Genomic DNA, 22109 nt, shown 5'->3' with positions numbered 1-22109 from the left:
TTAAAATTTTAATAAGAATTTTTAAGAATCGTGAAATTTAAATACCCCGAAGTTAAGAACAATATTTAAGAATTGAAGTTATATAAGTAAGATGAAGAGATATGCATTATAACAATTTGAATATATAATTTATTAAATGTTAAATATATTATTTATTATGCATTGATTTTATTCATAAGAATAAATGGATCAATGGTGAAAATAGAGGGGGAAGTAAAAAGTGAAAAAAAAGTAAATAAATGAGTTGACAGTGTGAGAGATGTGATGATAAAGTTTCTTACTTATGTTGTTAGACATATAAAAATAATTAAAAATAGAATGAAATTTTTTTTAAGTACATTTCAAACAAAAAAGGACAGCGACCAAAACAAATTGTTATATATATGCAAAAGAAAAAATAATGACATCATAAAATTAACATTTCATCTTTAATTTTTGTGTGAGGATAATAAGAGTGAAACTTCTTATCATAATCCTTTTAGTAGAAATGGATAAGTACATTAACTATGCTTCATAAGACACAAAAAAGTAGGATTGCAGAGGATCAAATGAGTAGTATTTTCATATGTAGCTAAATTATTAATACAAATCAACCTATGTGCATCTATAGAATCTAAAAAGATGATTCTACAAACAACCACACCTAAAAACTTTCTGAAAAATTTTAAAAATAATTTTTATAATTTAAAAGAGATAACATAGAAAACTTGATAATCTAAAAGAAAGGTAGAATTTTTTTACCTTATAAATAGGAGTTTCACCTTTTCATAATCTCCTCAGTCTATTTAGATTGCTAAGATGATAAACACAGGTAATTTTTAAAATTTAAAGAAGTAACAAAGATAAATAAAAGGTTGAAAAAGATAAGGAAAAAGACAAAATAAGTAGATTTAAAGAAGGAAAAAATAAATAAAACAAAGAAAAATAAGGAATAATACCTCTAACATAGAAGAAATTGTATTTTTGTTTGCATTGTTTCCTATCATATGATGAACCATTCACTTTCTCAAGAAGACAGAGAATTTCCTTTGACTCTCTAATCTCTATTACAGTGAAAGTGTCACGTCCCAAAAACCTCATGGGCGTGACTGGCTCCTGCTAACAACACTTGTCGGAAGAATCAACTTTCCACATATTCACAATGTATACAACACCGAAATAACAATGTGTACAACTTTAAATGCACGAAATAATCATTAAACGCAAAGTAATGATCCAGTAAGATATCGCGTAACGATTTATGAAAACAACAATAGTTTAGGTAACAAAACTCTAACCCAAACCTCACACCAGACCATGGAGTATTTAAACAAAGTTACATGAGTTCAACTTTCGGGCATGCAACCCAACAAAAAGAAATATAAGCTAAAAATAACTAAAGATGGATGACAGCCTCCACGAACAATGCGAAAGTTCACCTTAGCAACAGAATCCACACATATAGATCGTCATCCAAAAGTCTCTCTCTCTGCAACCGTATCTGTAGGTATGCAAGTAAGGAGTGAGCTATATAGATATAACCCAGTAAGATCCTCGGCTCGCTACTTTAAGTACTCTTGGGACAAGTATTAGAAAATACAACAACACCAAGAACATATAGTTATTACACACAAGAAATATATTATAATAAGATGTCCAACGAGATCAACAATCATTCCTCGAAAACTATATATCTCAACATAATTTATACCAAGTACTTGTCACCATTTGAAATCAAAGTAATTACCCAACACCAGAAGTTCTGGACCACATACACAATGTGCCAAATATCAAGAGTATACACAATACTCGAAAAACATACACAATGTCCCATGTCAAATAAAAAAGCATACACAATGCTAAGGAAGGCATACACAATGCTCAAAGGAAGCATACACAATACCCCAACGAAATTAGGAAGCATACACAATGCCCCAATCTCACAGTACACAATCATATCATATCACGAAATAATTTATTAAAGGAGTATTAGTATTCTTAAGCATAAAGTATACGTGTCTGGCCTTGAAGACCACCAATTCTGTCAAGCACACGCTCGTCCCAATACATGAATCGGGCAGATATAAATATATCTTAAAAATAAATTTGAAAAGCAAGAACTCAAAGCTTAAAGTCTCACTTACCTCGCGAATGACAAGTTCCTCAACCTTGCAATGCATAGTACACCAACCAAACAGCCTCCAATGATTTCAATCTAATAAAAATATTACTTAACGATGTCAATTGTGCTAGCCGATGTCAAGTCTCAATACTCCGAACCTTCTAGTTTAAAGCTAAACATGAGTATCTCATACCTTAAGCGATGAATTAAAAATTATCTCTATCCAACTTAATTTCTCAATAATAATCTCATACAAATTATTTACCTAACCATTTGATCGCATTAGCCACAAACATTATAAGAAACTCTTAAATGCGTATTCAAAACTCCACTAATGCAAAGAATTTGCAAAGTTGTACAACAAGTACTTTTGTTTTAACGTTCAGAAAGTTAACATATCTAAAATCAATTAATATCAATACAAAATTAGGAGTCCCACAACATGAATATGATCCCTTTTCTCTCTCTACTCATTCCTCAATCATTACATCATAAAAAACAATCATTAACTAATCAATAGCTTCCACTCTATCTCGTTAACTCCATTAGGACCAATCTTCCAAAATACTCTTTGTGTGAACAGTTTTCACGCTAAAGAACTAGGAATAAGATGCGTACATTATAAATATGAAGTTTCGTAGGTGAGTGTTACTGGCTAATGTTATTCTACGTCATTGGCTCGCTCTCTTCCAAGAATAAAGAGATCAATTGCCCTAATTCTTTTTCTTCTACTCCTTTGAAGAAGTTGCTGCTTTTGAAAACTTAAGAAACTGTTTACCCTACCTTTTGCTCCCTCATTAGAATGTGCAGCCACAAATATAAGAGAAGAGGGTTTTTGTCTTTTGGAGGATTTTTGTCTTTTGGCTTGCCCACTTTAATTATATTAATTAACAATAATAATGACTAATTACCCACTTACCCCTCATTAAAATCTGGATTATTACAGAAAGAAAAGAACATTAATCGATTTTACTAAATAAACAATGGAAATAAAGAAAGCGATTTAGAGAGTACTATTCATATCCATTCAGTGATTTAGAAAATTAGTTTACGTAGTGGTCATGCATTTTGTTGATGGATGGGATCTTATAAATAAGAAGATCAATGAATTGGTGTGACGGGTGAGCTTTTAACCGAAACACTGAAGAGGTGCCACTTTCGAGTGTATAACCAAAGTTGTGACTACTTCAAACAACTTTTAAATGTGGATAATTATTGAATAATTGATAGAGTGGTTTTAATTTTAATTTTCAGCAACATCTTTTTAGAGAAATACAAGAGAAAAATATTCAAAAAAGGGAGAAAAAATATAAATAGAAATGGTGGCCATGTATATATATATATATATATATATATATATATATATATATATATTGATTTAGATCTACACAAATTATTCAACTTGACATTTGCTCAGAAAACTTAATCACTCATTCTAGAATCTAGATGCACATAAAATTACACATCAAAATTTAGAATTTGAACATAAATGAACATAAGTAGAGTTTGTAATAGATATTTTCTCTAGTTCTATGCTTCTACGTTATTCCATTCCATTTCATTTTATTTTTTTATTTATTTGTAACAACCTACCATTGTTGCACGTTGAAAGAGAAGTGTTTTTGTTCGTTGCAAAAATTCGACCAACAAAACTAAGTGAGGGGTAATTTGTTTGTGTATTTTTTGTGGGTCAGATCGGGCGAATTAGATTAGAGTATGATTTATTTTTAAAAATTAGATAATTTAACGTTGATTTGAGTTTTTCTATTAAATGAAGGGTACAAGTGAAAAGTGTCTCAACAATGAGGGTAAATATGACCCAAAGTATGATATCGGGGGTAAATTTGGCCCCAACGTATACTACTAAAAAAATAGTTTTTTCGACCACAAAAAATTGATCACAGCTTGTGGTCACAATAAAAGCGAAAACATGTGGCCGCTTTTCAATATTTTTTTAAAAAATAAATATTAAAAGAAAAAACGACATGTGATCGCTTTTATATTTTAAAATTACAAAATAATCATTTCAATAATTTTTATATTAATTATTATTTATTTAAAATTAAAAAAAAATAAAACAAAGCGACCACTTCTGACGAAGAGTATATTTAGCCAATTTTCCAGAATATAGGGGTACATTTGACCTCGAAGTATGATATCGAAGATAAATGTTGCCCCAAAATATGACGAAGGGTATATTTAACTAATTTTTCAAATAGAGTGGATGGTAAATTTGACCCGCTACTTCCTTTTTAAAAAAAAAATAATGATTATTTGAAAGCCATTCATGTCGTAAGGAAATTGTTATATTGGAGCAGTATATAGAGCGGAAAATAGACTTGTGTATGATTTCATTTACTTAGAAAATACATACAAAAAGTCGTAAGGGAGATTTTATGGAGATATTGGAGTATAGAGGTGCACCTGTGACGTGCATTAGAGTGATTAAGGGCCTGTACAAGGGAGTCAAAATCCAGTGAGGGCAAATGGGCAATGGGAGCGGAGATTCAGAATTCTTCCGAGTCAAGATGCGGTTGCACTAAGGATCAATTCTCGACCATTTCTTTGGTGATGAATGCACAAACACGACATATTCAAGAGGATACTTTGACTTGGCAGAGACTTTTTGAAAATAAAGAAACTTTTGAATTTTATTGTCTTAAATTAAAGATCAAATGTATTAAAATACACTTTAATCTTGTGGTATTAAACATGTCACGTGGAAAGTGGAACAAAAGAGTTGCTAAATAGGGAAAAAAATCATTCTTTTTGAAAAGGTAAAAAAGGAAAATATGTCAAATAAATTGAAACGGATGCGGAAGGAGTAATTTTTATCCTATCTTGCTAAAAACAAAAGGGCCTTGCACTGTAGCCCCTCAAGACTAGGAGAAAATTGACAAGATTGTTGCACGTCCCTATCATCATATATATATATGTTAAGCACTTCATCTTGGTTATTATATGTAGTAGAGAAGCAAAATTTAATTAGATTACTCCTCTTAAATTAATGGTGGATGAAAAAATTTGTTTGGAAGCATTGAAGTGTTTCTATTATATTCAATGACTAACCGCACTCTGTCTTCCTTTATTTCAAAGTGGGAGTTGTACACATGCTACAACAAGTGGACATGGCACATCAAAAGTTTATGGTACCTTTATAAATATCATTCATTTCCAACCATATTTATAACCTCTCTGTGGCATATTGTATTTATTTCTAGGGTTCCACCAATGCATACTTCACTTTAAATCAATAATTCACAAAAAGAAAAAAATTAATTTTCCTTGGATGAACAGTAACTAAGCTTCTCTTCTTAATGGAATAGATATTTTCTAATGTACACATCCTATGGTCTTTTCCCCTTTCAGTATACACATATATATACTCCCTCCGTTCCAAAATATTTGTCACAACTTCCTCTTTGAGAGTCAAATAATATGAATTTTTGACCTAACATTTTAAATGCATTTTTTCATCACGTTGATATGAGAAAAATTGCAATTCGTAGTACTTCATGTGTAGTTTTTTAGTATCTAAATTTTAATTTTAAATATCAAATAAGTCTTATCTTACTGATTTAGCATTGAAAGTTAGTCAAATTGGCTGTCGAGAAGTGAAATGTGAAAACTATTTTGAAATGAAGAGAATGTGTTTGGATCTTGTGGCTTCAGTGGATAAGGGAAACTAATCTTGCCAAACAATGTATTGTCATTGCAACGTTAGACATGTCTCATGGTTGGCCTAGAAGAATGACAATTCCTATGTGAAAAAGCATTAATAAGAGCAAAAGAACAAGAATTTAGGCCAATGTCTAGAGCAAAAGAACTAAGCTCATTTTAATGTTGAATCATATCATGATAAGGGTGTAAATTCAAAAGCTAAGTAGTGGCAAAATGAAATTGGATGAAGAAATCATGACCATAAAAAAAAAAAAAAAGAAATGACAAGAAAACCGAAAGGTGGAAAAGAGGAAAGCAAATTTGTTGTATTTGGTCATTGAGCACACAACAGGGCCATATAGACAAATTTATTGGCCTTGTTAGTTGTTACCAATGAAACAAGTAACTTTTTGATATGATGGTAACTTGATATAAGTGGTTGTTCATACAAGTGTTTCAATGGAAAAGAAACTGGAGCACTGGATGTCACATGGCAGTCACCTTCTCTTTTGTCATAACTAGTTTCACTAATCTAGTCTTTCTCTTTTCTTTTCTCTCCTCACTGATCTAGTTAGAGTCTGAGTTTATGTGGGAGAAAAAATACAAAAGATCACAAAGTAATATGTACATTTAGGGATAGTAAAGTTGCCAGAGTTGTGACCCGAATTTTGTTGGTTTGACCCTGAAAGTTTCGCGGTGCGACCCATGTTAGTAATTGTCAATGGAGTTTGTGGTGGTAGCGTAGGGATCGGGCCTAGGACCTTTTTGTACGCACATACTATATAAGTGTGATTTAGTGGGTTATTTCCATTATTCAGAAAATTCAGCTTTCTCTACACTGTACTCTCTCTCTCCATTATAGTGAAACCTCCTCTGCCTCTCCCGTGGTTTTTTCTGCAAGAGTTTCCACGTAAATCTGTATATTGTTCTTGTTTTGTTTTACTTGTGATTTGCTTATTCTGTCTGAATCATAACAAAAGTCATGAATAGAAGTGATGGTGTGGGAGAGGGGGTAAGGGGGCTTATGTAGCTTTTGATAGACGAGTTCTATCAAACCCAATATTTTTAACATGAAACACGCAAAAAAAGGTGAAAATTATTAAACCTTAACAAATATTATATTCGTAACTCGTATTTTAGAGGTACTTATGAGTATAGTATAAAGGCAATAAAAGGTTGAGCTTATCAAATTCAAATCTTGAATCCGTCTCTCTGAATATATATGAGAATTGGATGGTAAAGGCAAGGGGGGAGGAGTGGGGGATTGTTAAAAGATTTGGAAAACATTTTGGCCTCATTTGGTCCAAATCTTTGCTTATAGAGGTTCTTTAAAAGGTCTAATCCAAAATTTGTGAAGCATTTAAGCTTGAGTGTAACCTAGTCCAATGTTCTCTTTACCCATCAAACATCACTGTCACTTTCAAGGGTCATTTTCTACTCTGTCCACTTCCTTCCCCCCCCCAACCCCCCACATACCCCCCACTCTTAACCCCCCCCCCCCCCCCCCCTCCTCCTCCCAAAATTGTCTTATGAATCAAATAGCAATCCTCACAAACTAATGACCAGAATTAGAAGCCTAAACCAAAGATCAAGAAAAATGAATGGCCAAGAAAAGAGTGATCATCTCTCATTAGATAAATTCCCCATTTAACTAACCATCCTATATAGTGCTTGTTCAACACAAACCAACAAACACAAAAAAGAAAATGAATTTTTCAGTGTCTAATATAAATTAGCATAGGAATAAACAGGCAAAGAAAAATCCTAGTTAGTTAAGTAGTAGTAGTAACATACTACTAACTAATAAATAAAAGTAAGCACTCTTTTACTTTATAAATACCTCTCCCTTAGTGCAAAGTCTCTTCCATTTTCTGCATCTATATATAATATATCCCTCTGCATATTAATTTTGCAAAGGAGAAGAACTAAAATCTTCTATCTCCATCTTCCAACTCCTTTCTTTCCTAACCAGGTTATTCATTAGCTCAAAATATTCATACCCCATGTCCCAAAATTACCTCAACACCTTTTTTTTTCTTTTGTTTGTGATGTAGGTCTGAAGGTATGGACTTCCAAAGTGATCTAACAAGAGAGATCTCACCACAAAGGAAACTGGGAAGGGGAAAGATTGAGATCAAACGGATCGAAAACACGACGAATCGACAAGTGACTTTCTGCAAAAGGCGCAATGGTTTGCTGAAAAAGGCTTACGAATTGTCTGTGCTCTGTGATGCTGAGGTTGCTTTGATTGTCTTCTCAAGCAGAGGCAGACTCTATGAGTATGCCAACAACAGGTATATATTTTATTTCTTCAAATAAACCTAATTATATTTTGTTCAAATTTCATAAAGTTCTAATTTTTATTATAAGTAGTAAGTACATTTTATGATGTCAATTTCTTTTTTTTTTTTGTCATCTTTGAAGCTTAAGGAGTATTACTCTTCTTTTTGCAATTTACTTTGTCTTCCTTAATGGGGAATTAATTTTTCTTGTAAAAAAAATAATTATTTTTTGGAAAGTTTTAATCTTTATATATATATATATGATGATACAGAATGCTTAGGGAGATCTGAACTCAACTTGATCATATAGTTGTGAAGTTTCTTTACCACAAAGATTGACTTCCCTTTCTTTCTTTTTTTCTTTTGTGTGTGTGTGTTAATGGTTTTGTTTGTTTGTTTGTTTCAATTTTGCTCTATTTGGGGGTAGTTTCTTTTTTATATTTTTCTTTATGATCCCATTTTTGTTGATAAACATGTAGATGAATAGATCTGTTTTGTTGTAAGAGAAAAATGGAAATTTGAGAAAGTACTCTCATCAGAACTCTTAGATCAGCATACTTTCTTCCTCCATTGCTGATAAAAATTAAAAAAAAAAAAAATTCTCTCTCCTCTCTCTCTCTTCACTTTCTCTTTCTCAAAGATCAAACAAGAAAGCTGTCAAATTCTAATTGGTCATAACTTGAAAATTCCTTAATTCTTGTTTTATGATAAGATTAATATGATATATATTTTTTCAGAACCAATCAAAATCAAGATTAGGGTTTTGTACTTCATTCACTAATACCACTAAAGTACCTTTTTCTTTTGTCTTGGTAGAGTCAAACTTGCCCTAATTAGGGCTTTTTTTTTTTTTTTGCTAGGAAAATTATGGTTAATTCTTTTACACTTCAAAATCTCTAATTTATTTGCCTTTCTTGATAATCAAATATCAGATATATGGTAGTAAAAATCAACCAATCAGAGTTCAAAGATTCAATTATAGATAAAAGTTGACATTCTTCTTCACTTGCTATTTGATAAAATGTTTTACACCATTTAGGCAATGGGGTCATCTCAACACTACTCTAGCTTATATTTTTCTTTTAAAAAATCAAAAATTTTGTTAAGTAGAAGGGTAGTTGGTGTAAGTTTTGTCTCAGTTACAAGAATCTTTGGTCACGTCATACAAGATTTTACATTTGTTGACAAATCTGCTGAGAAAAGACACATTATAGTAAATTAATGGCATTGTTTTTCTTTCCTTTTCTCTGAACTCCCTCTTAATTTCCAACTCTAATGGTGAAAAAAAAAAAAAAATATAACCCAAAAAAAAAAAAAAAAAAAAAAAAAGAAAAATGACTGCACCTATTATTTTTTGTTTGAGATATCTAAGTTTAATGCTTTCACAAAGCTTCTGTAGATGTTTGAACTTAAACAGCAAAGAAACAGAAGTTGTAAGAAAAGAGAAATTCTAACCAATCAAAAAATATTACTCAAACTAGGGTACACTTATTATTAGCTATGTTATCAAATACTTGGAAGAGGATCTTGTGCATAGATATATATACGTACTCTATTTTTTTATTTTTTATTTTTTAAAAAAGAGTACTCTCTCCTACTCAATTGTTGTGACACAGTTGAAATTTTGAAAGTCAACTAAGTTTTTTTTTTCCTATCGGAATTCTTTAATTTGTTATGTCTTTTGAATTGTGAGTTAAAAGTACAATTCACCGTCAAAGTTTATAAGTCCGAATCTTAAGAGTTTTGATTATGTCACATAAATTAGGACAGAGGAGAGTATTAATTACTCTCTCTCTATGATGTAACACACCTTTTCTTTTAGTTCGTTTCAAAAGAATGTCATATTTTCATACTCCCATATCCGATTTTATGTGACACATTTTATTTTTTAGTTTGTTCCAGAAAGAACATCGCCTTATTGTAATTAGAAAGAATTTAGCTTTAAAATTCCCTTTTACCCTTATAAGTGATTGATATTTAAAGATTGTTTTAGACTACAAGTTTATATAATTTTTCTTTTTTTTTTCTTAAATACTAGGCTAAGTCAAAGAATGCCACATAAATTTAAAATTAAAAACTATTTAACTTTAAAATTTTCATTTTATCCTCAATGAAATAATTTATAACCACACAAATATTTATTTAAAGTTTATTTAGACCAAAAACCTTTTTTGATTTTTTTTCTTTTTAAATTATGGAATAAGTCAAATGATGTCACCTAAATTAAATACAATGCCACATAGTAAATTATACTCCTTCCCATTTTATGTGTCATAATTTGATCGGACACATACTTTAAGAAATAAAAAAAATTTGATGATTTCACCAAATTGTCTTTTATTAAAAAATGTACTAAGCTACTACTATCTCTAGTTAAGTGAGGTCTTATACGTGGAATCAATAAGAATAAAAATGAAATTGTATTTCTAAATAGTTACTTCCTTCGTTTCATAATAAATGAATTGTTGAATTTTGACACACATATTAAGGAAAAAATATTAAAGACATAAATTTAAAACAACTTTTCAGTTTTACTCCTAAAAAAGAAAAAGTTGACACTGTGTTAATTGGTTGTCAATCATAAGGGTAAATTTGAAAAAAAATTCAATGATTCACTTATTTCGAAATGGAGGAAATATCAAAGAAGTAAAAGTACTACTTTATTTTTGTGCCGAACAAAAAAAGAAAATGAGGACACATAAATTGAAACGGAACAAGTAGATGTTATCAAGAAAGAGATGAAACATGTGTAGAGTCCGTACAAGTTTTTATTGTCAGCCAATGAGAGAATTCTGAACTCTCTGGGCTTTCCTTCTTGCATGACATTGGCTGCTCAAAAATGGACGGTTGTGATGTGGTCTGGTCTGATCAGATCAGATCAACAGAGACAACAGACAAGACTCTATCATACTATTCACTTTAACTTACAACAGTGTGCATATATATTCAAAAAGTATTGAAACAAAACAAAACCCTAGGTGGGTAAAACACTAGTGTTGATGGGTATTACCCAAGGAATAATCTCGTATTAGTGACGTGGCAGAGATCAAAGCCATTGAAAGATTGGACCAATCATGTTGTGGGAAATTGTGCCATGTTGGCAGAAAGCAGCCAATCAGTAGCTCGACGAAATTAAGGTAATAGTAGGACTAGGAAATGTGAGTCATACCTCAGTGTTTGGTTTGTTTTATTTAGTATATTTATTTCTATCAGTCTTTAGGTAGCTAGGTCTAAGGAACAATACATACTAGAAAATATAATATCAAATGTCATGTTTGAGTAGACACATTGAGTTGAGTTTCTGACTCAAACCAACACTTTGTGGTTTAGTTTTGAAGCTTTGCGTGTTGGTCTAAATAAGAAAGTATTTGGATTTTCTTTCCCTTTTGAACAAAAGGAAGTGGTTTAATTTTTTCCATTTTATACTACATTTTATAGGGGCAAGAAATACCGTGAAAGTTTAAATAGTCAACTAGTTGAACCAACATAATTCACCAAAGTGGAGTAAATGGAACATTTTCGGTATCTATTTTGAGGCTCGAATGATGTGAATTCATGTTGAAAAGAAACACACTTTATACCAAAGACTACTCTATATATTCACGGAACTCGGAATTAAAAGTTAAAACCTCTTATGAAGGATGAATTAGTATTTACTATTCTACCACAATATTCAGTGAGTGAAGAATAATTGGAAATTGAAATTTCATCAGCAACAGATTCTTGGTTTTTCATGTGTTTCCGAAAAATTGATATTTGTAGAGGAACAAGTGAATGGAAAAAAGGTAAATTTTAAGGAAATTAGCAAATTTCAAATTGTTTTGTGCAAATTTGCCAGGTTCTGTTTCTGCCTGTAGTTTAGATTCAGTAGGACACACAGTTAACGACTGCTTTATTTTCTCTGAAAGGTTTGTTTTCTTCACATGTTTTTCTGTTTATATATTCAGATTCAACCACTAAAATTGTATGTATGGTAGAATGGTTGAGATCCCTCTTACATAAACTCACAAGTCGTGAATTTGAGCCATCAAATTAAATGAGCTTGTTGGTTGGAAGGACAAATCTACCCCTTTACACTGAACGTCCTTAATCTCAACAATTCAAAAAGGATTAATCAAGATGTATTCTTTACTGAAAGAAGAAAAAGATTTTTCCTTTACTTGTCTTTTATGTTTCGTATAGGATAAAAGGGCCTTTTCTTTGTCCTCTCTTAAATCCTGGACTTTGATAGCCATGAAAGATTTATTTTTCTAGTCATATATATAGTATGTAACTTGTTGCATGTCATATTGGAAATACTAGTATATATGAGATTATGTCTGTCAATACTCAATAGTGTAGTTTTTTATGATTGAAAAGAAGCAATCAATCTAACATGTGTGTGTATATATACATTGGTGTAGTGTGAAAGCAACAATTGAAAGGTACAAGAAAGCATGTTCAGATTCCTCAAACACTGGTTCAATATCCGAGGCCAATGCTCAGGTTTAATTTCGAAAACTAGAAATATTTTCTTTTTTAATGTTCCTAAAATTACACTCAATATATTGTTATATTCTAAATTGCAGAGACTCTTCAAAAATGTCTACTGGTCTTGACATACTCATTAAGAAAATACTCCCTCCGTTTCGAAATAAGTGAATTGTTGTGGTATTTATTGGTGTTTCAAAATAAGTGAATCATTCAATTATTTTCCAAATTTACCCTTATGATTTGATAACCAATTAACTTTTGAAAAGATATTACATGGTCAACTTTTTCTTTTTTGGGGTAAAAATGAAAAGTTGTGTTAAATTTATGTCTTTAATATTTTTTCCTTAATTTGTGTGTCAAAATCTAACAATTCATTTATTATGAAACGGAGGGACCTTATTATTTATGCTTTGAAATATAAATTTGAGTAAATACATTTTGTTTAGTCATTTAATATTAAGGGTAATATTAAAAGAACATAATAAAATCCTCTTGATTTCATCAAAGGACAACTAAATTGAAACAAATATTTTTAGTAAGAGGGTCAACTAAAACAAAACGAAGGGATTATTATACTATCCCTTCATTCGCTTTTACTTATCATATTTTGACTTGACACATTTATTAAGAAAAACAATAAATAACATGACTATTTTATCAGTACCGCTGTTAAATGATGTTTACTTTGTGTCTTGAAATTAACTTGTAGAAAAAATAATTAATGCTAAGGATAAAATAGAAAAAAAAATTGTCTTTTCTTCAAAAATGACAAGTAAAAATAGAAATTCAATTAGAAAATTAGTGACAAGTAAAAGGGAATAGAGAGAGTTGAAGTTTTTAGATTCAAACTTATAACTTAAACCGTAAATTCGGACATAAAAGTTTTAAAATTTTTTGAAATAAAATTTACTGTACATTTGGAAACTATATAAAAAAGTACCACAAATTACTCCCTCTGTTTTAAAATAGTTGATCCTTTTCTAAAAATATTTGTTGCAATTTAGTTGTCCTTTTTTATGAAATCAAGAGAATATTATTATATATGTTCTTTCAATGCAAACAAAGTGTTATAGTCAAATTTATATTTTCAAATATAATTAATAAGACTAATTTGATAAAATAAGCCCTAATAAATTTTCTTTAAGAGAAATATCAAGTCAACAAGGACAACTATTTTAAAATGAACGAGTACTATAAAACTTGAGAAGTCATTAAATAGTTCTCTCTTTGTTATGTGGTGGCAAAGTTAGAAGTTTTGAGAATAAGCTTCTAAACTTTAGCGGTAAATTGGGATATAGAAGTTTAAAGTTTTTCAAAATAAAATTTATTAAATATTTAAAAATTATATAAAAAGTACTATAAATTATAATAATTAATAACTTAAAATATATATAAAAAAATTTCAATGAAAGAAAAATTTAGTTGACTACTCATGATATTCCAACTGTACTAATAAATAAAGACAGAAAGGGTAGTAGATATAACATTAGGAATGCATAGATTACAAGTTTTGCCAAATTATTGCAAACACTAGTTGAAAATAATTTTCACAAAACTCATTCATAATTTTTCTGCAAAAATTGCCAAAGAATTGAAAGATTCATAACATCAGAGTTGGCCTGCTTGGTTTCCCCTTAGCCAAAATATGTGCCACCTTGAATATGGATCATTTGGCAATATTCTTGCACTATTATGAAAGTTCAATGTTGCATTCTGATATTTGAAAAATAACAAGATAATGTAGAACACTTTTCTCCATTTCACTTTGTTGGTTGTAGTTTGATTTGACATAAAGTTCAAAAATGATATGAAAACTTCTGAAATTTGTAGTTTATAATATTTCATAACATTTGTATAATTATAAAACTTTTGAAACATATGATCGTATATATGAATAACATTTGTATGACTATGAAGATTTCTCATTCACAAAATATCGAAACGCATAATTTTTTTAATGAATGAACTACTAAGAAAATAGTGTCCAGCAAAGTGGAATGGAGGGGGAGTAATGGACTTCCCCCTTCTTTTCTTTACTCTCTACAATTCCATTTTACTTGCTGTCATATTTTTCATAAAATAGTTATTCCAAAAACTCTCACCATTCATATTTTCTTGACATGTTCATCAAAAGTATTCGTTCCTAAATATTAGTCATTTTAAAAAAGCAAGAAAAATTAGTAATTTTTTTTTTTCAGTTTTATTCTTAGCATCAATAGAGTGAGCAGTCATTGTAGAGAGCGAGATCAATGTGTGAAAGATAAAAAAATAAGGATAAATTAGTTTTTGTTATGAAATAACTAAAGAATAAAGAAGAAGAGTAGAGAGAATAGAGAGTAATTCTTATTTCTCTTGAAGAGTGAATTACAATGAAGCAAAATCCCTTTATTTATAGGGAAAAACTAACCTTGGGGTTTGTAACTTTTTCATAAATAGACATACACAATATATGGTAAAGTAGGTATTCATTATATATGGTAAAGTAGACATTCACTATATATGGTATATTTATAAAACTCCTCCTTGAATGTCTAATTGATAGATAATATGCCTCGTTAAAACCTTACTAGAAAAAACTCAGTGGGAAAAAAAATCTAGTGAAGAAAAAAGAGTACACATATTTAAAAGAGTACACATCTTTAACAATACGCATATAGGCTGCCTCATTAAAAACCTTACAAGGAAAACCAGTGGGACAAAACCTTGAAAGGGAAAAGGAGTATAACGCGTATTAACTCCCCCTAATGAGAACATCCTTGAGCCTTTGCATTCTGATCTTGTGCACCATCTTCTTGAAAGTTGTAGTTGGAAGAAACTTGATGAATAAATCAATCATATTATCACTTGAATGAACCTGTTGCACGTTAATATCATCATTCCTTTTGTAGTTCATGTGTATAGAAAAGCTTTGATGAAGTGTGCTTCGTTCTATCTCCTTTGATGAATCCTCCATTAAGATGTGCTATGCATGTTGCATTATCTATGTATAAAATTGTAGGTGCATTGTCATATTTCAAACCACATTTTTCTCGAATGAGATGTATCATGGACTTCAACCATACACATTCTCGGCTAGCTTCATGAATAATTATTATCTCATCATGATTCAATAAAGTGGCTAGATAGACTGCTTTGTATATCTCCAAGATATGACAGTACCCCACATATGAACACATAGCTTGTTTGAGACCGAGCTTTATGCGGGTCAGATAAGTACCCAACATCAGCATAGCGAACAAGATCGAGACTGCAACCTTTAGAATAAAGTAAGCTCATGTCTTTTATCCCATTTTGATGTCTCCTATTAGGAGCAGAAATATACCTTGCTAACAAAATAACCGAAAGGCTATGTCATGCCTTGTAGTATTTGCAAGATACATCAGTACACCAATTGGACTAAGATATGGTACTTCAGGACCAATCCAATTCGGTATGTTTCTCATTTCAGCAAATAATCTTATTGCTTTTGAAAACTCTCCAAGAGTTTTAATAATTTTCAAACCATCAATTTATCCCTTATAAGGATATTAAACAAGTTTTCTAGAAACTTTATATACTTCAAACATTTTTGAATCCTTTGGGGATTTTCATATAGATTATTGTCAAGTGACAATATCCAACATGTCAAGTGTGACATCTTCAAGTGTCTGGACTGCAAATCAAATAAGTTTTACGCTTACCAAAATGCATTCTTTTAGGCTCCTTGATAAATGTTTCTACGTCAGCATGCTTAAATAAACGTAGAATTTAGATCCTCATAATCTTTCACAATATTGCATCAAAGATAATGATGATATATCAATTGGTATCGGTTCATATTTTGACATAACATTTTGAGATCTCATCACTTCATTATTTTCTGGTACCTGAACCTCTCATAAGGTCTCATGAAGTGTTATGTCGTAGTCTCTTCAAGAGCACATTGCCTTCTTATTATGATTATTTGTTCCTTATCCTTTTCAAGGATTATTTTATTTGAAATCAATTGGTCTACCACGCTTCACGCATGCATAGACTTTGTCCTTCATGGACACAAAATAGGAGCACTTGCAGCTTAAATATAAGATACTTTCAGCATTTTACTTGAATTATCTTTTGAATGAGGATTTGACGATAATTTCTAACATATTTCATGGCTGCTTATAATCTCCCCCTTATGTTAGGAAAACTAACATACATCTTCCATATTCTTTGAGGAATCCATCTTTGTGCATCATGATATATTCATTAATCGTATACCGTACATTAACTATTAGATGGACAACATGTGATTCCTGACTTAGAACCAACTTTGATGGAAAATTAATCATAATTTATTGATTTGATGCATATAAGTACTTTTGTATATAATATTTCAAATCAACACATGAAGTTTTTGTTCTTAATGGCTTAACTATTTATTGAAGGCATTCGATGCTAAACCATGATCATCAAGATGAATTGTCTTGATTGCACAATCTGAAAGTTATGTTCTTAACTCAATTTTATTGAGCAAACAATTTTATGAATGTCAAACTGCATCATCGATAAACAATTTTATATCGATGCATCTTAATTGATCACATGATTGGTGAATGGGCTCATATTCACCTTGTATATTTTTCAAATTTTAAGGGATCTAATCCCGAAATTAGTTGGTCCAACCAACGTATCATGAGAACAAGCAACATTAAAGTTCATGAAGAATTTTTGAATTCTTTAATATATGTTTAATACTTAATATGCACATCTTTAAGATGTCGCAATCGTTCATGTCAATTTATGAACTTTTATACTAGTAAACTCCAAGTTTACCATGACATGTATTTTTCACTTTAGTAAATTTCAGATTTACTATTCCATGAATAAATTTCAGATTTACTACTTTAGAAGTAGATTTCACAATAACTCTTCTCAGTTATTCAGTCTCTTTCGGAGGTGAGTTGTGATACCATCACAATCAAGTGCACGTTTGTATTGAAACAATCGAAATCTTCATTCCCCAAGAATGAAATATAATCTTTCCTTAAGCCTATCAAATTTTGATAGCTTATAACCTCTTTCATGATATTGCTACTTCAAGAGTAAATCGAGGCATACATATAATGTAGAGAATTTTTCTCTTAACATATCTTTAATTATAATCACAATAAGTATGTGAAAATATATCACTTGTCTTCTTTAAGACATATTATGCATGCTACCGCATTCACTTCAAGAATGGAGCAAGTTGTCAACTTTAAGATTCATCATATATTGCTACCATGTTCACTTCATGGAGCATATCAATGGATATATTTCACCAAATACTCATTATTTTGCCTTAACCAGCATAATATCATCAATATGATGTATTGAGATTCAAACTCAACGTCTTACCCATATAAATAGGCGTCTTAGGCATAAATCAATGGGACTTGAACCCAACATATTATCATCCCTTTTGATAATATTGTTCTTGAGGAATAAATTTAAAACATAATGGTTTCAAACCAGTTATTTTTTCTCAAATCCAATAATAATTATATTATTAGTAGCAAAAGATAGACAATATAAGGAATTACTAACCTTGAAATTACCTTTATATTTATAATTTCATCTTGTTTGGCAGAGGTAATTCTTATTTCTCTTGTGGGATGAATTACAATGAAGCAAAACCCCTTTATTTAGAGGGAAAAACTAACTTGCGATTTGTAACTTTTTCATAAATAGACATACACAATATATGATAAAGTAGGTATTCACTATATATGATAAAGTAACCTTCACTATATATGGTATATTTAGAACAGTTTTAAAGAACTTGTTATTAGTGTAATATTTTTTTGTGAAGGGCCTATAATTAACAAATAAATAGGAATAACTTTTCAAGAAAGGACTATATTTCTTTTTCAGTTTCACCCTAGCATTAATAAAGTGAGTTTATATTGGAGAGGGATCAATATGGTGAAAGATCAAAGAATGAATAGGATATAAATTCTCGGGCAGTGTTAAATGACCACAATTTTTTTTTCCAAATTTGGCCACAATTGTGAAAAGACTTACATAGCCTTGTACATTATTTTCATCAAATTTAGAATGAAAAGGACAAAAATGTCTAAAAACTAACTAGTTTATAGTGTGAATAGAGCTTTTTACTATTGTGGCTAAAAAGATTTTTCCTAAATTCTCTATTTGTTAATGTTTTTCTTTTTTTAAAAAAAGATGGACCACAGTGAGTAATATCTAAAAGCAATAGATTACTGTTTCCTTATTTGGCCTACTTATAAATTGAAATTCGTTCCAATTTAAAATAAAACCTTCTTGTGAATAATTAATTTAACAAAATGGCACCTTCTTTCACTCTTCTGAATCAACTATTTTGAAGTCATATCAAGGGGGCTAGCTAGTAGCTATACTGGATTGAATAAACTATTTTAAAGTCATATCAAGGTGACTAGCTAGTAGCTACTGGATTAGTTTTGGTTTATCTATTTGATTTTGAGAGAATTAGTCTTGGTAAAAGATGAATCCGTTGGTAAAAATCGTGGTTTTGTCATTGCACATACATAGGCTTTTGTTAACAAATAGATGTGACATACATTACAAGTTGCAACTTGCAAGTATGATGGTTTCATGATATTTAGATCCTTAACTCTCGTCCTAACAGTTAAAATGTTGTTCAATCAATCCCAGTATTACCAACAAGAATCCTCCAAACTGCGCGCACAAATTGGAAATCTGCAGAACCAGAACAGGTGAAGTTTTAGTGTTCTTTTTCCTTTATTTTTCAGTTTCATGTGTTTTATTTAGTACGTACTATATAGTATAGTGTTTTCACTTCTACCGTAACTGCATTTGTTTAGGAACTATATGGGTGAAGCGCTGGCTGCACTGAACCACAGAGAGCTAAGGAATCTGGAACAAAAAATTGAAAAAGGGATTAGCAAAGTCCGATCCAAAAAGGTATATATCTGTTTTAGTACGATGATGATATGAACAAAGGGATTCATATAGCTGATCCCAACTTGCTTTGGGACTGAGTCATTGTTGTTGTTGTTGTTCTGACGAAAGTTTCACTTTCCCGTCTCTAACATATTTTCACTCTCAAAATTACAGAATGAGATGTTGTTTGCTGAAATTGAGTATATGCAGAAGAGGGTAAGTCAATAGTACAATCTTTCATCTAGTTAGTTACCATTTCAAGTTAGTCTATTTTCGGTCATAATGCTTTGTATTTTCATGTTAAAATTGTAACACAAATGAACACAGCAGGAAGTTGATTTACACAACAACAATCAGTACCTGAGAGCAAAGGTCTATTTCTTTTCCTGTTACTACAACTTACTTACTATCTAGTCCTTTATTAAATCACTCATTCGATACTCGGAAGTAAAATGAAACAGATTGCTGAAACTGAGAGAGCTCAGCAGCATCAGCAGCAGATGAACTTGATGCCAGGGAGTTCAAGCTCTTATGAGCTTGTCCCTCCACCTCAGCAATTCGATACTCGAAACTATCTACAAGTTAATGGCTTGCAAACCAACAACCATTACCCAAGACAAGACCAACCCCCTCTTCAACTAGTGTGAGTTCTCCTTCTTTATATTCATAACCTTTGTGTTCAGTCAAACTAAGACATAAAATGAATCGGTACTAAGATACCTCTTTTTTTTTTTTTTTACTTGAACAGCTAATATGCTTGAGAAGGTCTTCTTTCTGATGTGCTCTAACATATAAACCACAAAAGAAGACTACTATTAAGCTTGAAGATTCTTGGAATGAGGATCAACTTATGTATACCATATTATTAGTTACTTGTTGCATGAGCTAAGACTCTTGAATGTTGTATGTTAATTAGGTGGACATGTATTTTTTTGCTTGGTGTTCCTTTTCTAGCAGTGAACTATGAAGTATTAAGCTTGTTATATTAAGTTCCTAACTACTGTTCTGCTCAATTATGTTGCTCTTTTCTTTGCTAATTTGCATGGTTCATATATCTCATTCTATATGGAAGAGAATACAATCTCTTCACTTTCTCTTTGTTACGGCATTATTTGCATTCAGCTTCATATATTACAAATTACAAAGGATCTTTACCTTATATTTTGGTATCAGTTCTGACTAATAATATGCAATTTGTCTTAGTAAATCTATAATATGTATAAATATTTACTTGTCAAGCCAGTAATTAAAATGATCTATAGGCTTGGTGGCAAGTTTATAACCATAAACTTAATTCAAATCTTGTTTGGGCTTCTACGTCATATTAGATATTCTTTTAGGAAAAAAAAATTAATATTAGTTGATTGTTTGTAGATATCGAAATCTTGCACAAGCAAAATTCAAATTCTATTAGGGTTTTTGACATTTGTAGAGAGAAATTTTATGGACTCTACGAGAAGAGTTCAATTCTGGTTAGAGTTCTTGTGGAGCTACTTTACCCTAAATCTAGCCAGGAAATTGCATCCTATAGACGGTGGCTTTAGATATTTGACCCCAATAAGAAATGTCTTTAAAGAATAACCTTCTTTACTTTTTAAGTATAATACAAGTACCATTTTGCCCTTCCGCACCTCAAATATATTTTTTAAACTTTCCATATTTATTTGTCTCTCAAATTTAATTTTTTATTATTTTTACTTTTTATTTTTTCCTTTAATTTTATTATTCTATTTTTTATTATTTTCACTTTTTATTTTTTTTCTTTAATTTTATTTTCATGTTTTAATTCATTTGTCTCAACCTTTATTTCTTTTTTCTTTTTTCTCAAGCATTATCTATTTCTTTTTTTCCTTTTTTTTATTCATTTGTCTTTAACCTTTATTTTTATTTTGTTTTGTGTTTTTATCAGTTCTCTTTTTTTTCTCTCATTTTTCTCAAACTTTATTTTTATTTTTTCCTCTCATTTTATTTTATCAATTTTTTTAATTCTTCGCTTTTTTCTTAATCTTTATTTTTTTTCTTGTCTTTTTTTCCTCACTTTCTTTTTTTATTTATCTATTTTGTTTGATCGTTTTTTCTTTTTTCAGTTCTCTTTTTTTCCCTCATTTTTCTCAAACTTTATTTTTACTTTTCCTCTCATTTTTATTTTTCTCAATTTTTTTAATTCTTCGCTTTTTTCTTCATCTTTCCTTTTTTTCTCAAAATTTTTTTTATTTCTCTATTTTGTTTGATAGTTTTTTTCTTTTTGTCAACTTCTATTATATTTTGCTAATAAATAAAAAATTGGATAATCCGCAAAGGTATCTTCTTTGTTTGACATCAAAGCAAATTTAAGGGCATGAATTATTGTTACGAAATTCTTTAAAAATTCTTGAGATAAGTCGTGTCTCTAAGGAGAGAGTTGTAGAATATCTCATAAATAAAGGCATGTGGTAGTGTCAACTCTTGCCCGTGGGGCATAATTTATTATTTGAAAGTCCTTGAGATAAGTCTTGCCTCTAAGGCAAGAGTTGTAGAACATCCCATAAATTAAGACATAACGTGGTAATGTCAACTCTTGCCCGTGGAGCATAATATGTAGTTTGAAAGTCCTTGAGCTAAGTCTTGCCTCTAAGGCAATAGTTGTAGAATATCTCATAAATAAAAACATAATGTGGTAGAGTCAACTCTTGCCCGTGGGGCATAATTTG

At 30.5% G+C, this 22109-nt stretch overlaps 1 protein-coding gene across 5 annotated transcripts; it reads left to right on the top strand.

The window, feature by feature from the left end:
• Window positions 1-7323: 7323 nt before the first annotated feature.
• On the top strand, window positions 7324-20432 carry LOC107859232 (floral homeotic protein AGAMOUS). Of its 5 annotated transcripts, none has more exons than XM_047404280.1 (9): window positions 7324-7574; window positions 7816-8055; window positions 12447-12528; window positions 19171-19232; window positions 19341-19440; window positions 19594-19635; window positions 19750-19791; window positions 19881-20062; window positions 20168-20432. In XM_047404280.1, the coding sequence occupies exons 2-9, from the start codon at window positions 7826-7828 to the stop codon at window positions 20169-20171; spliced, it is 744 nt and encodes a 247-aa protein (XP_047260236.1). In that variant the 5' UTR covers window positions 7324-7574; window positions 7816-7825; the 3' UTR covers window positions 20172-20432.
• Window positions 20433-22109: the final 1677 nt, after the last annotated feature.

The sequence above is a fragment of the Capsicum annuum genome, chromosome 2 (assembly GCF_002878395.1).
Source record: "Capsicum annuum cultivar UCD-10X-F1 chromosome 2, UCD10Xv1.1, whole genome shotgun sequence".
Taxonomy (NCBI): domain Eukaryota; kingdom Viridiplantae; phylum Streptophyta; class Magnoliopsida; order Solanales; family Solanaceae; genus Capsicum; species Capsicum annuum.
This window is presented reverse-complemented; position numbering and strand designations above follow the sequence as displayed.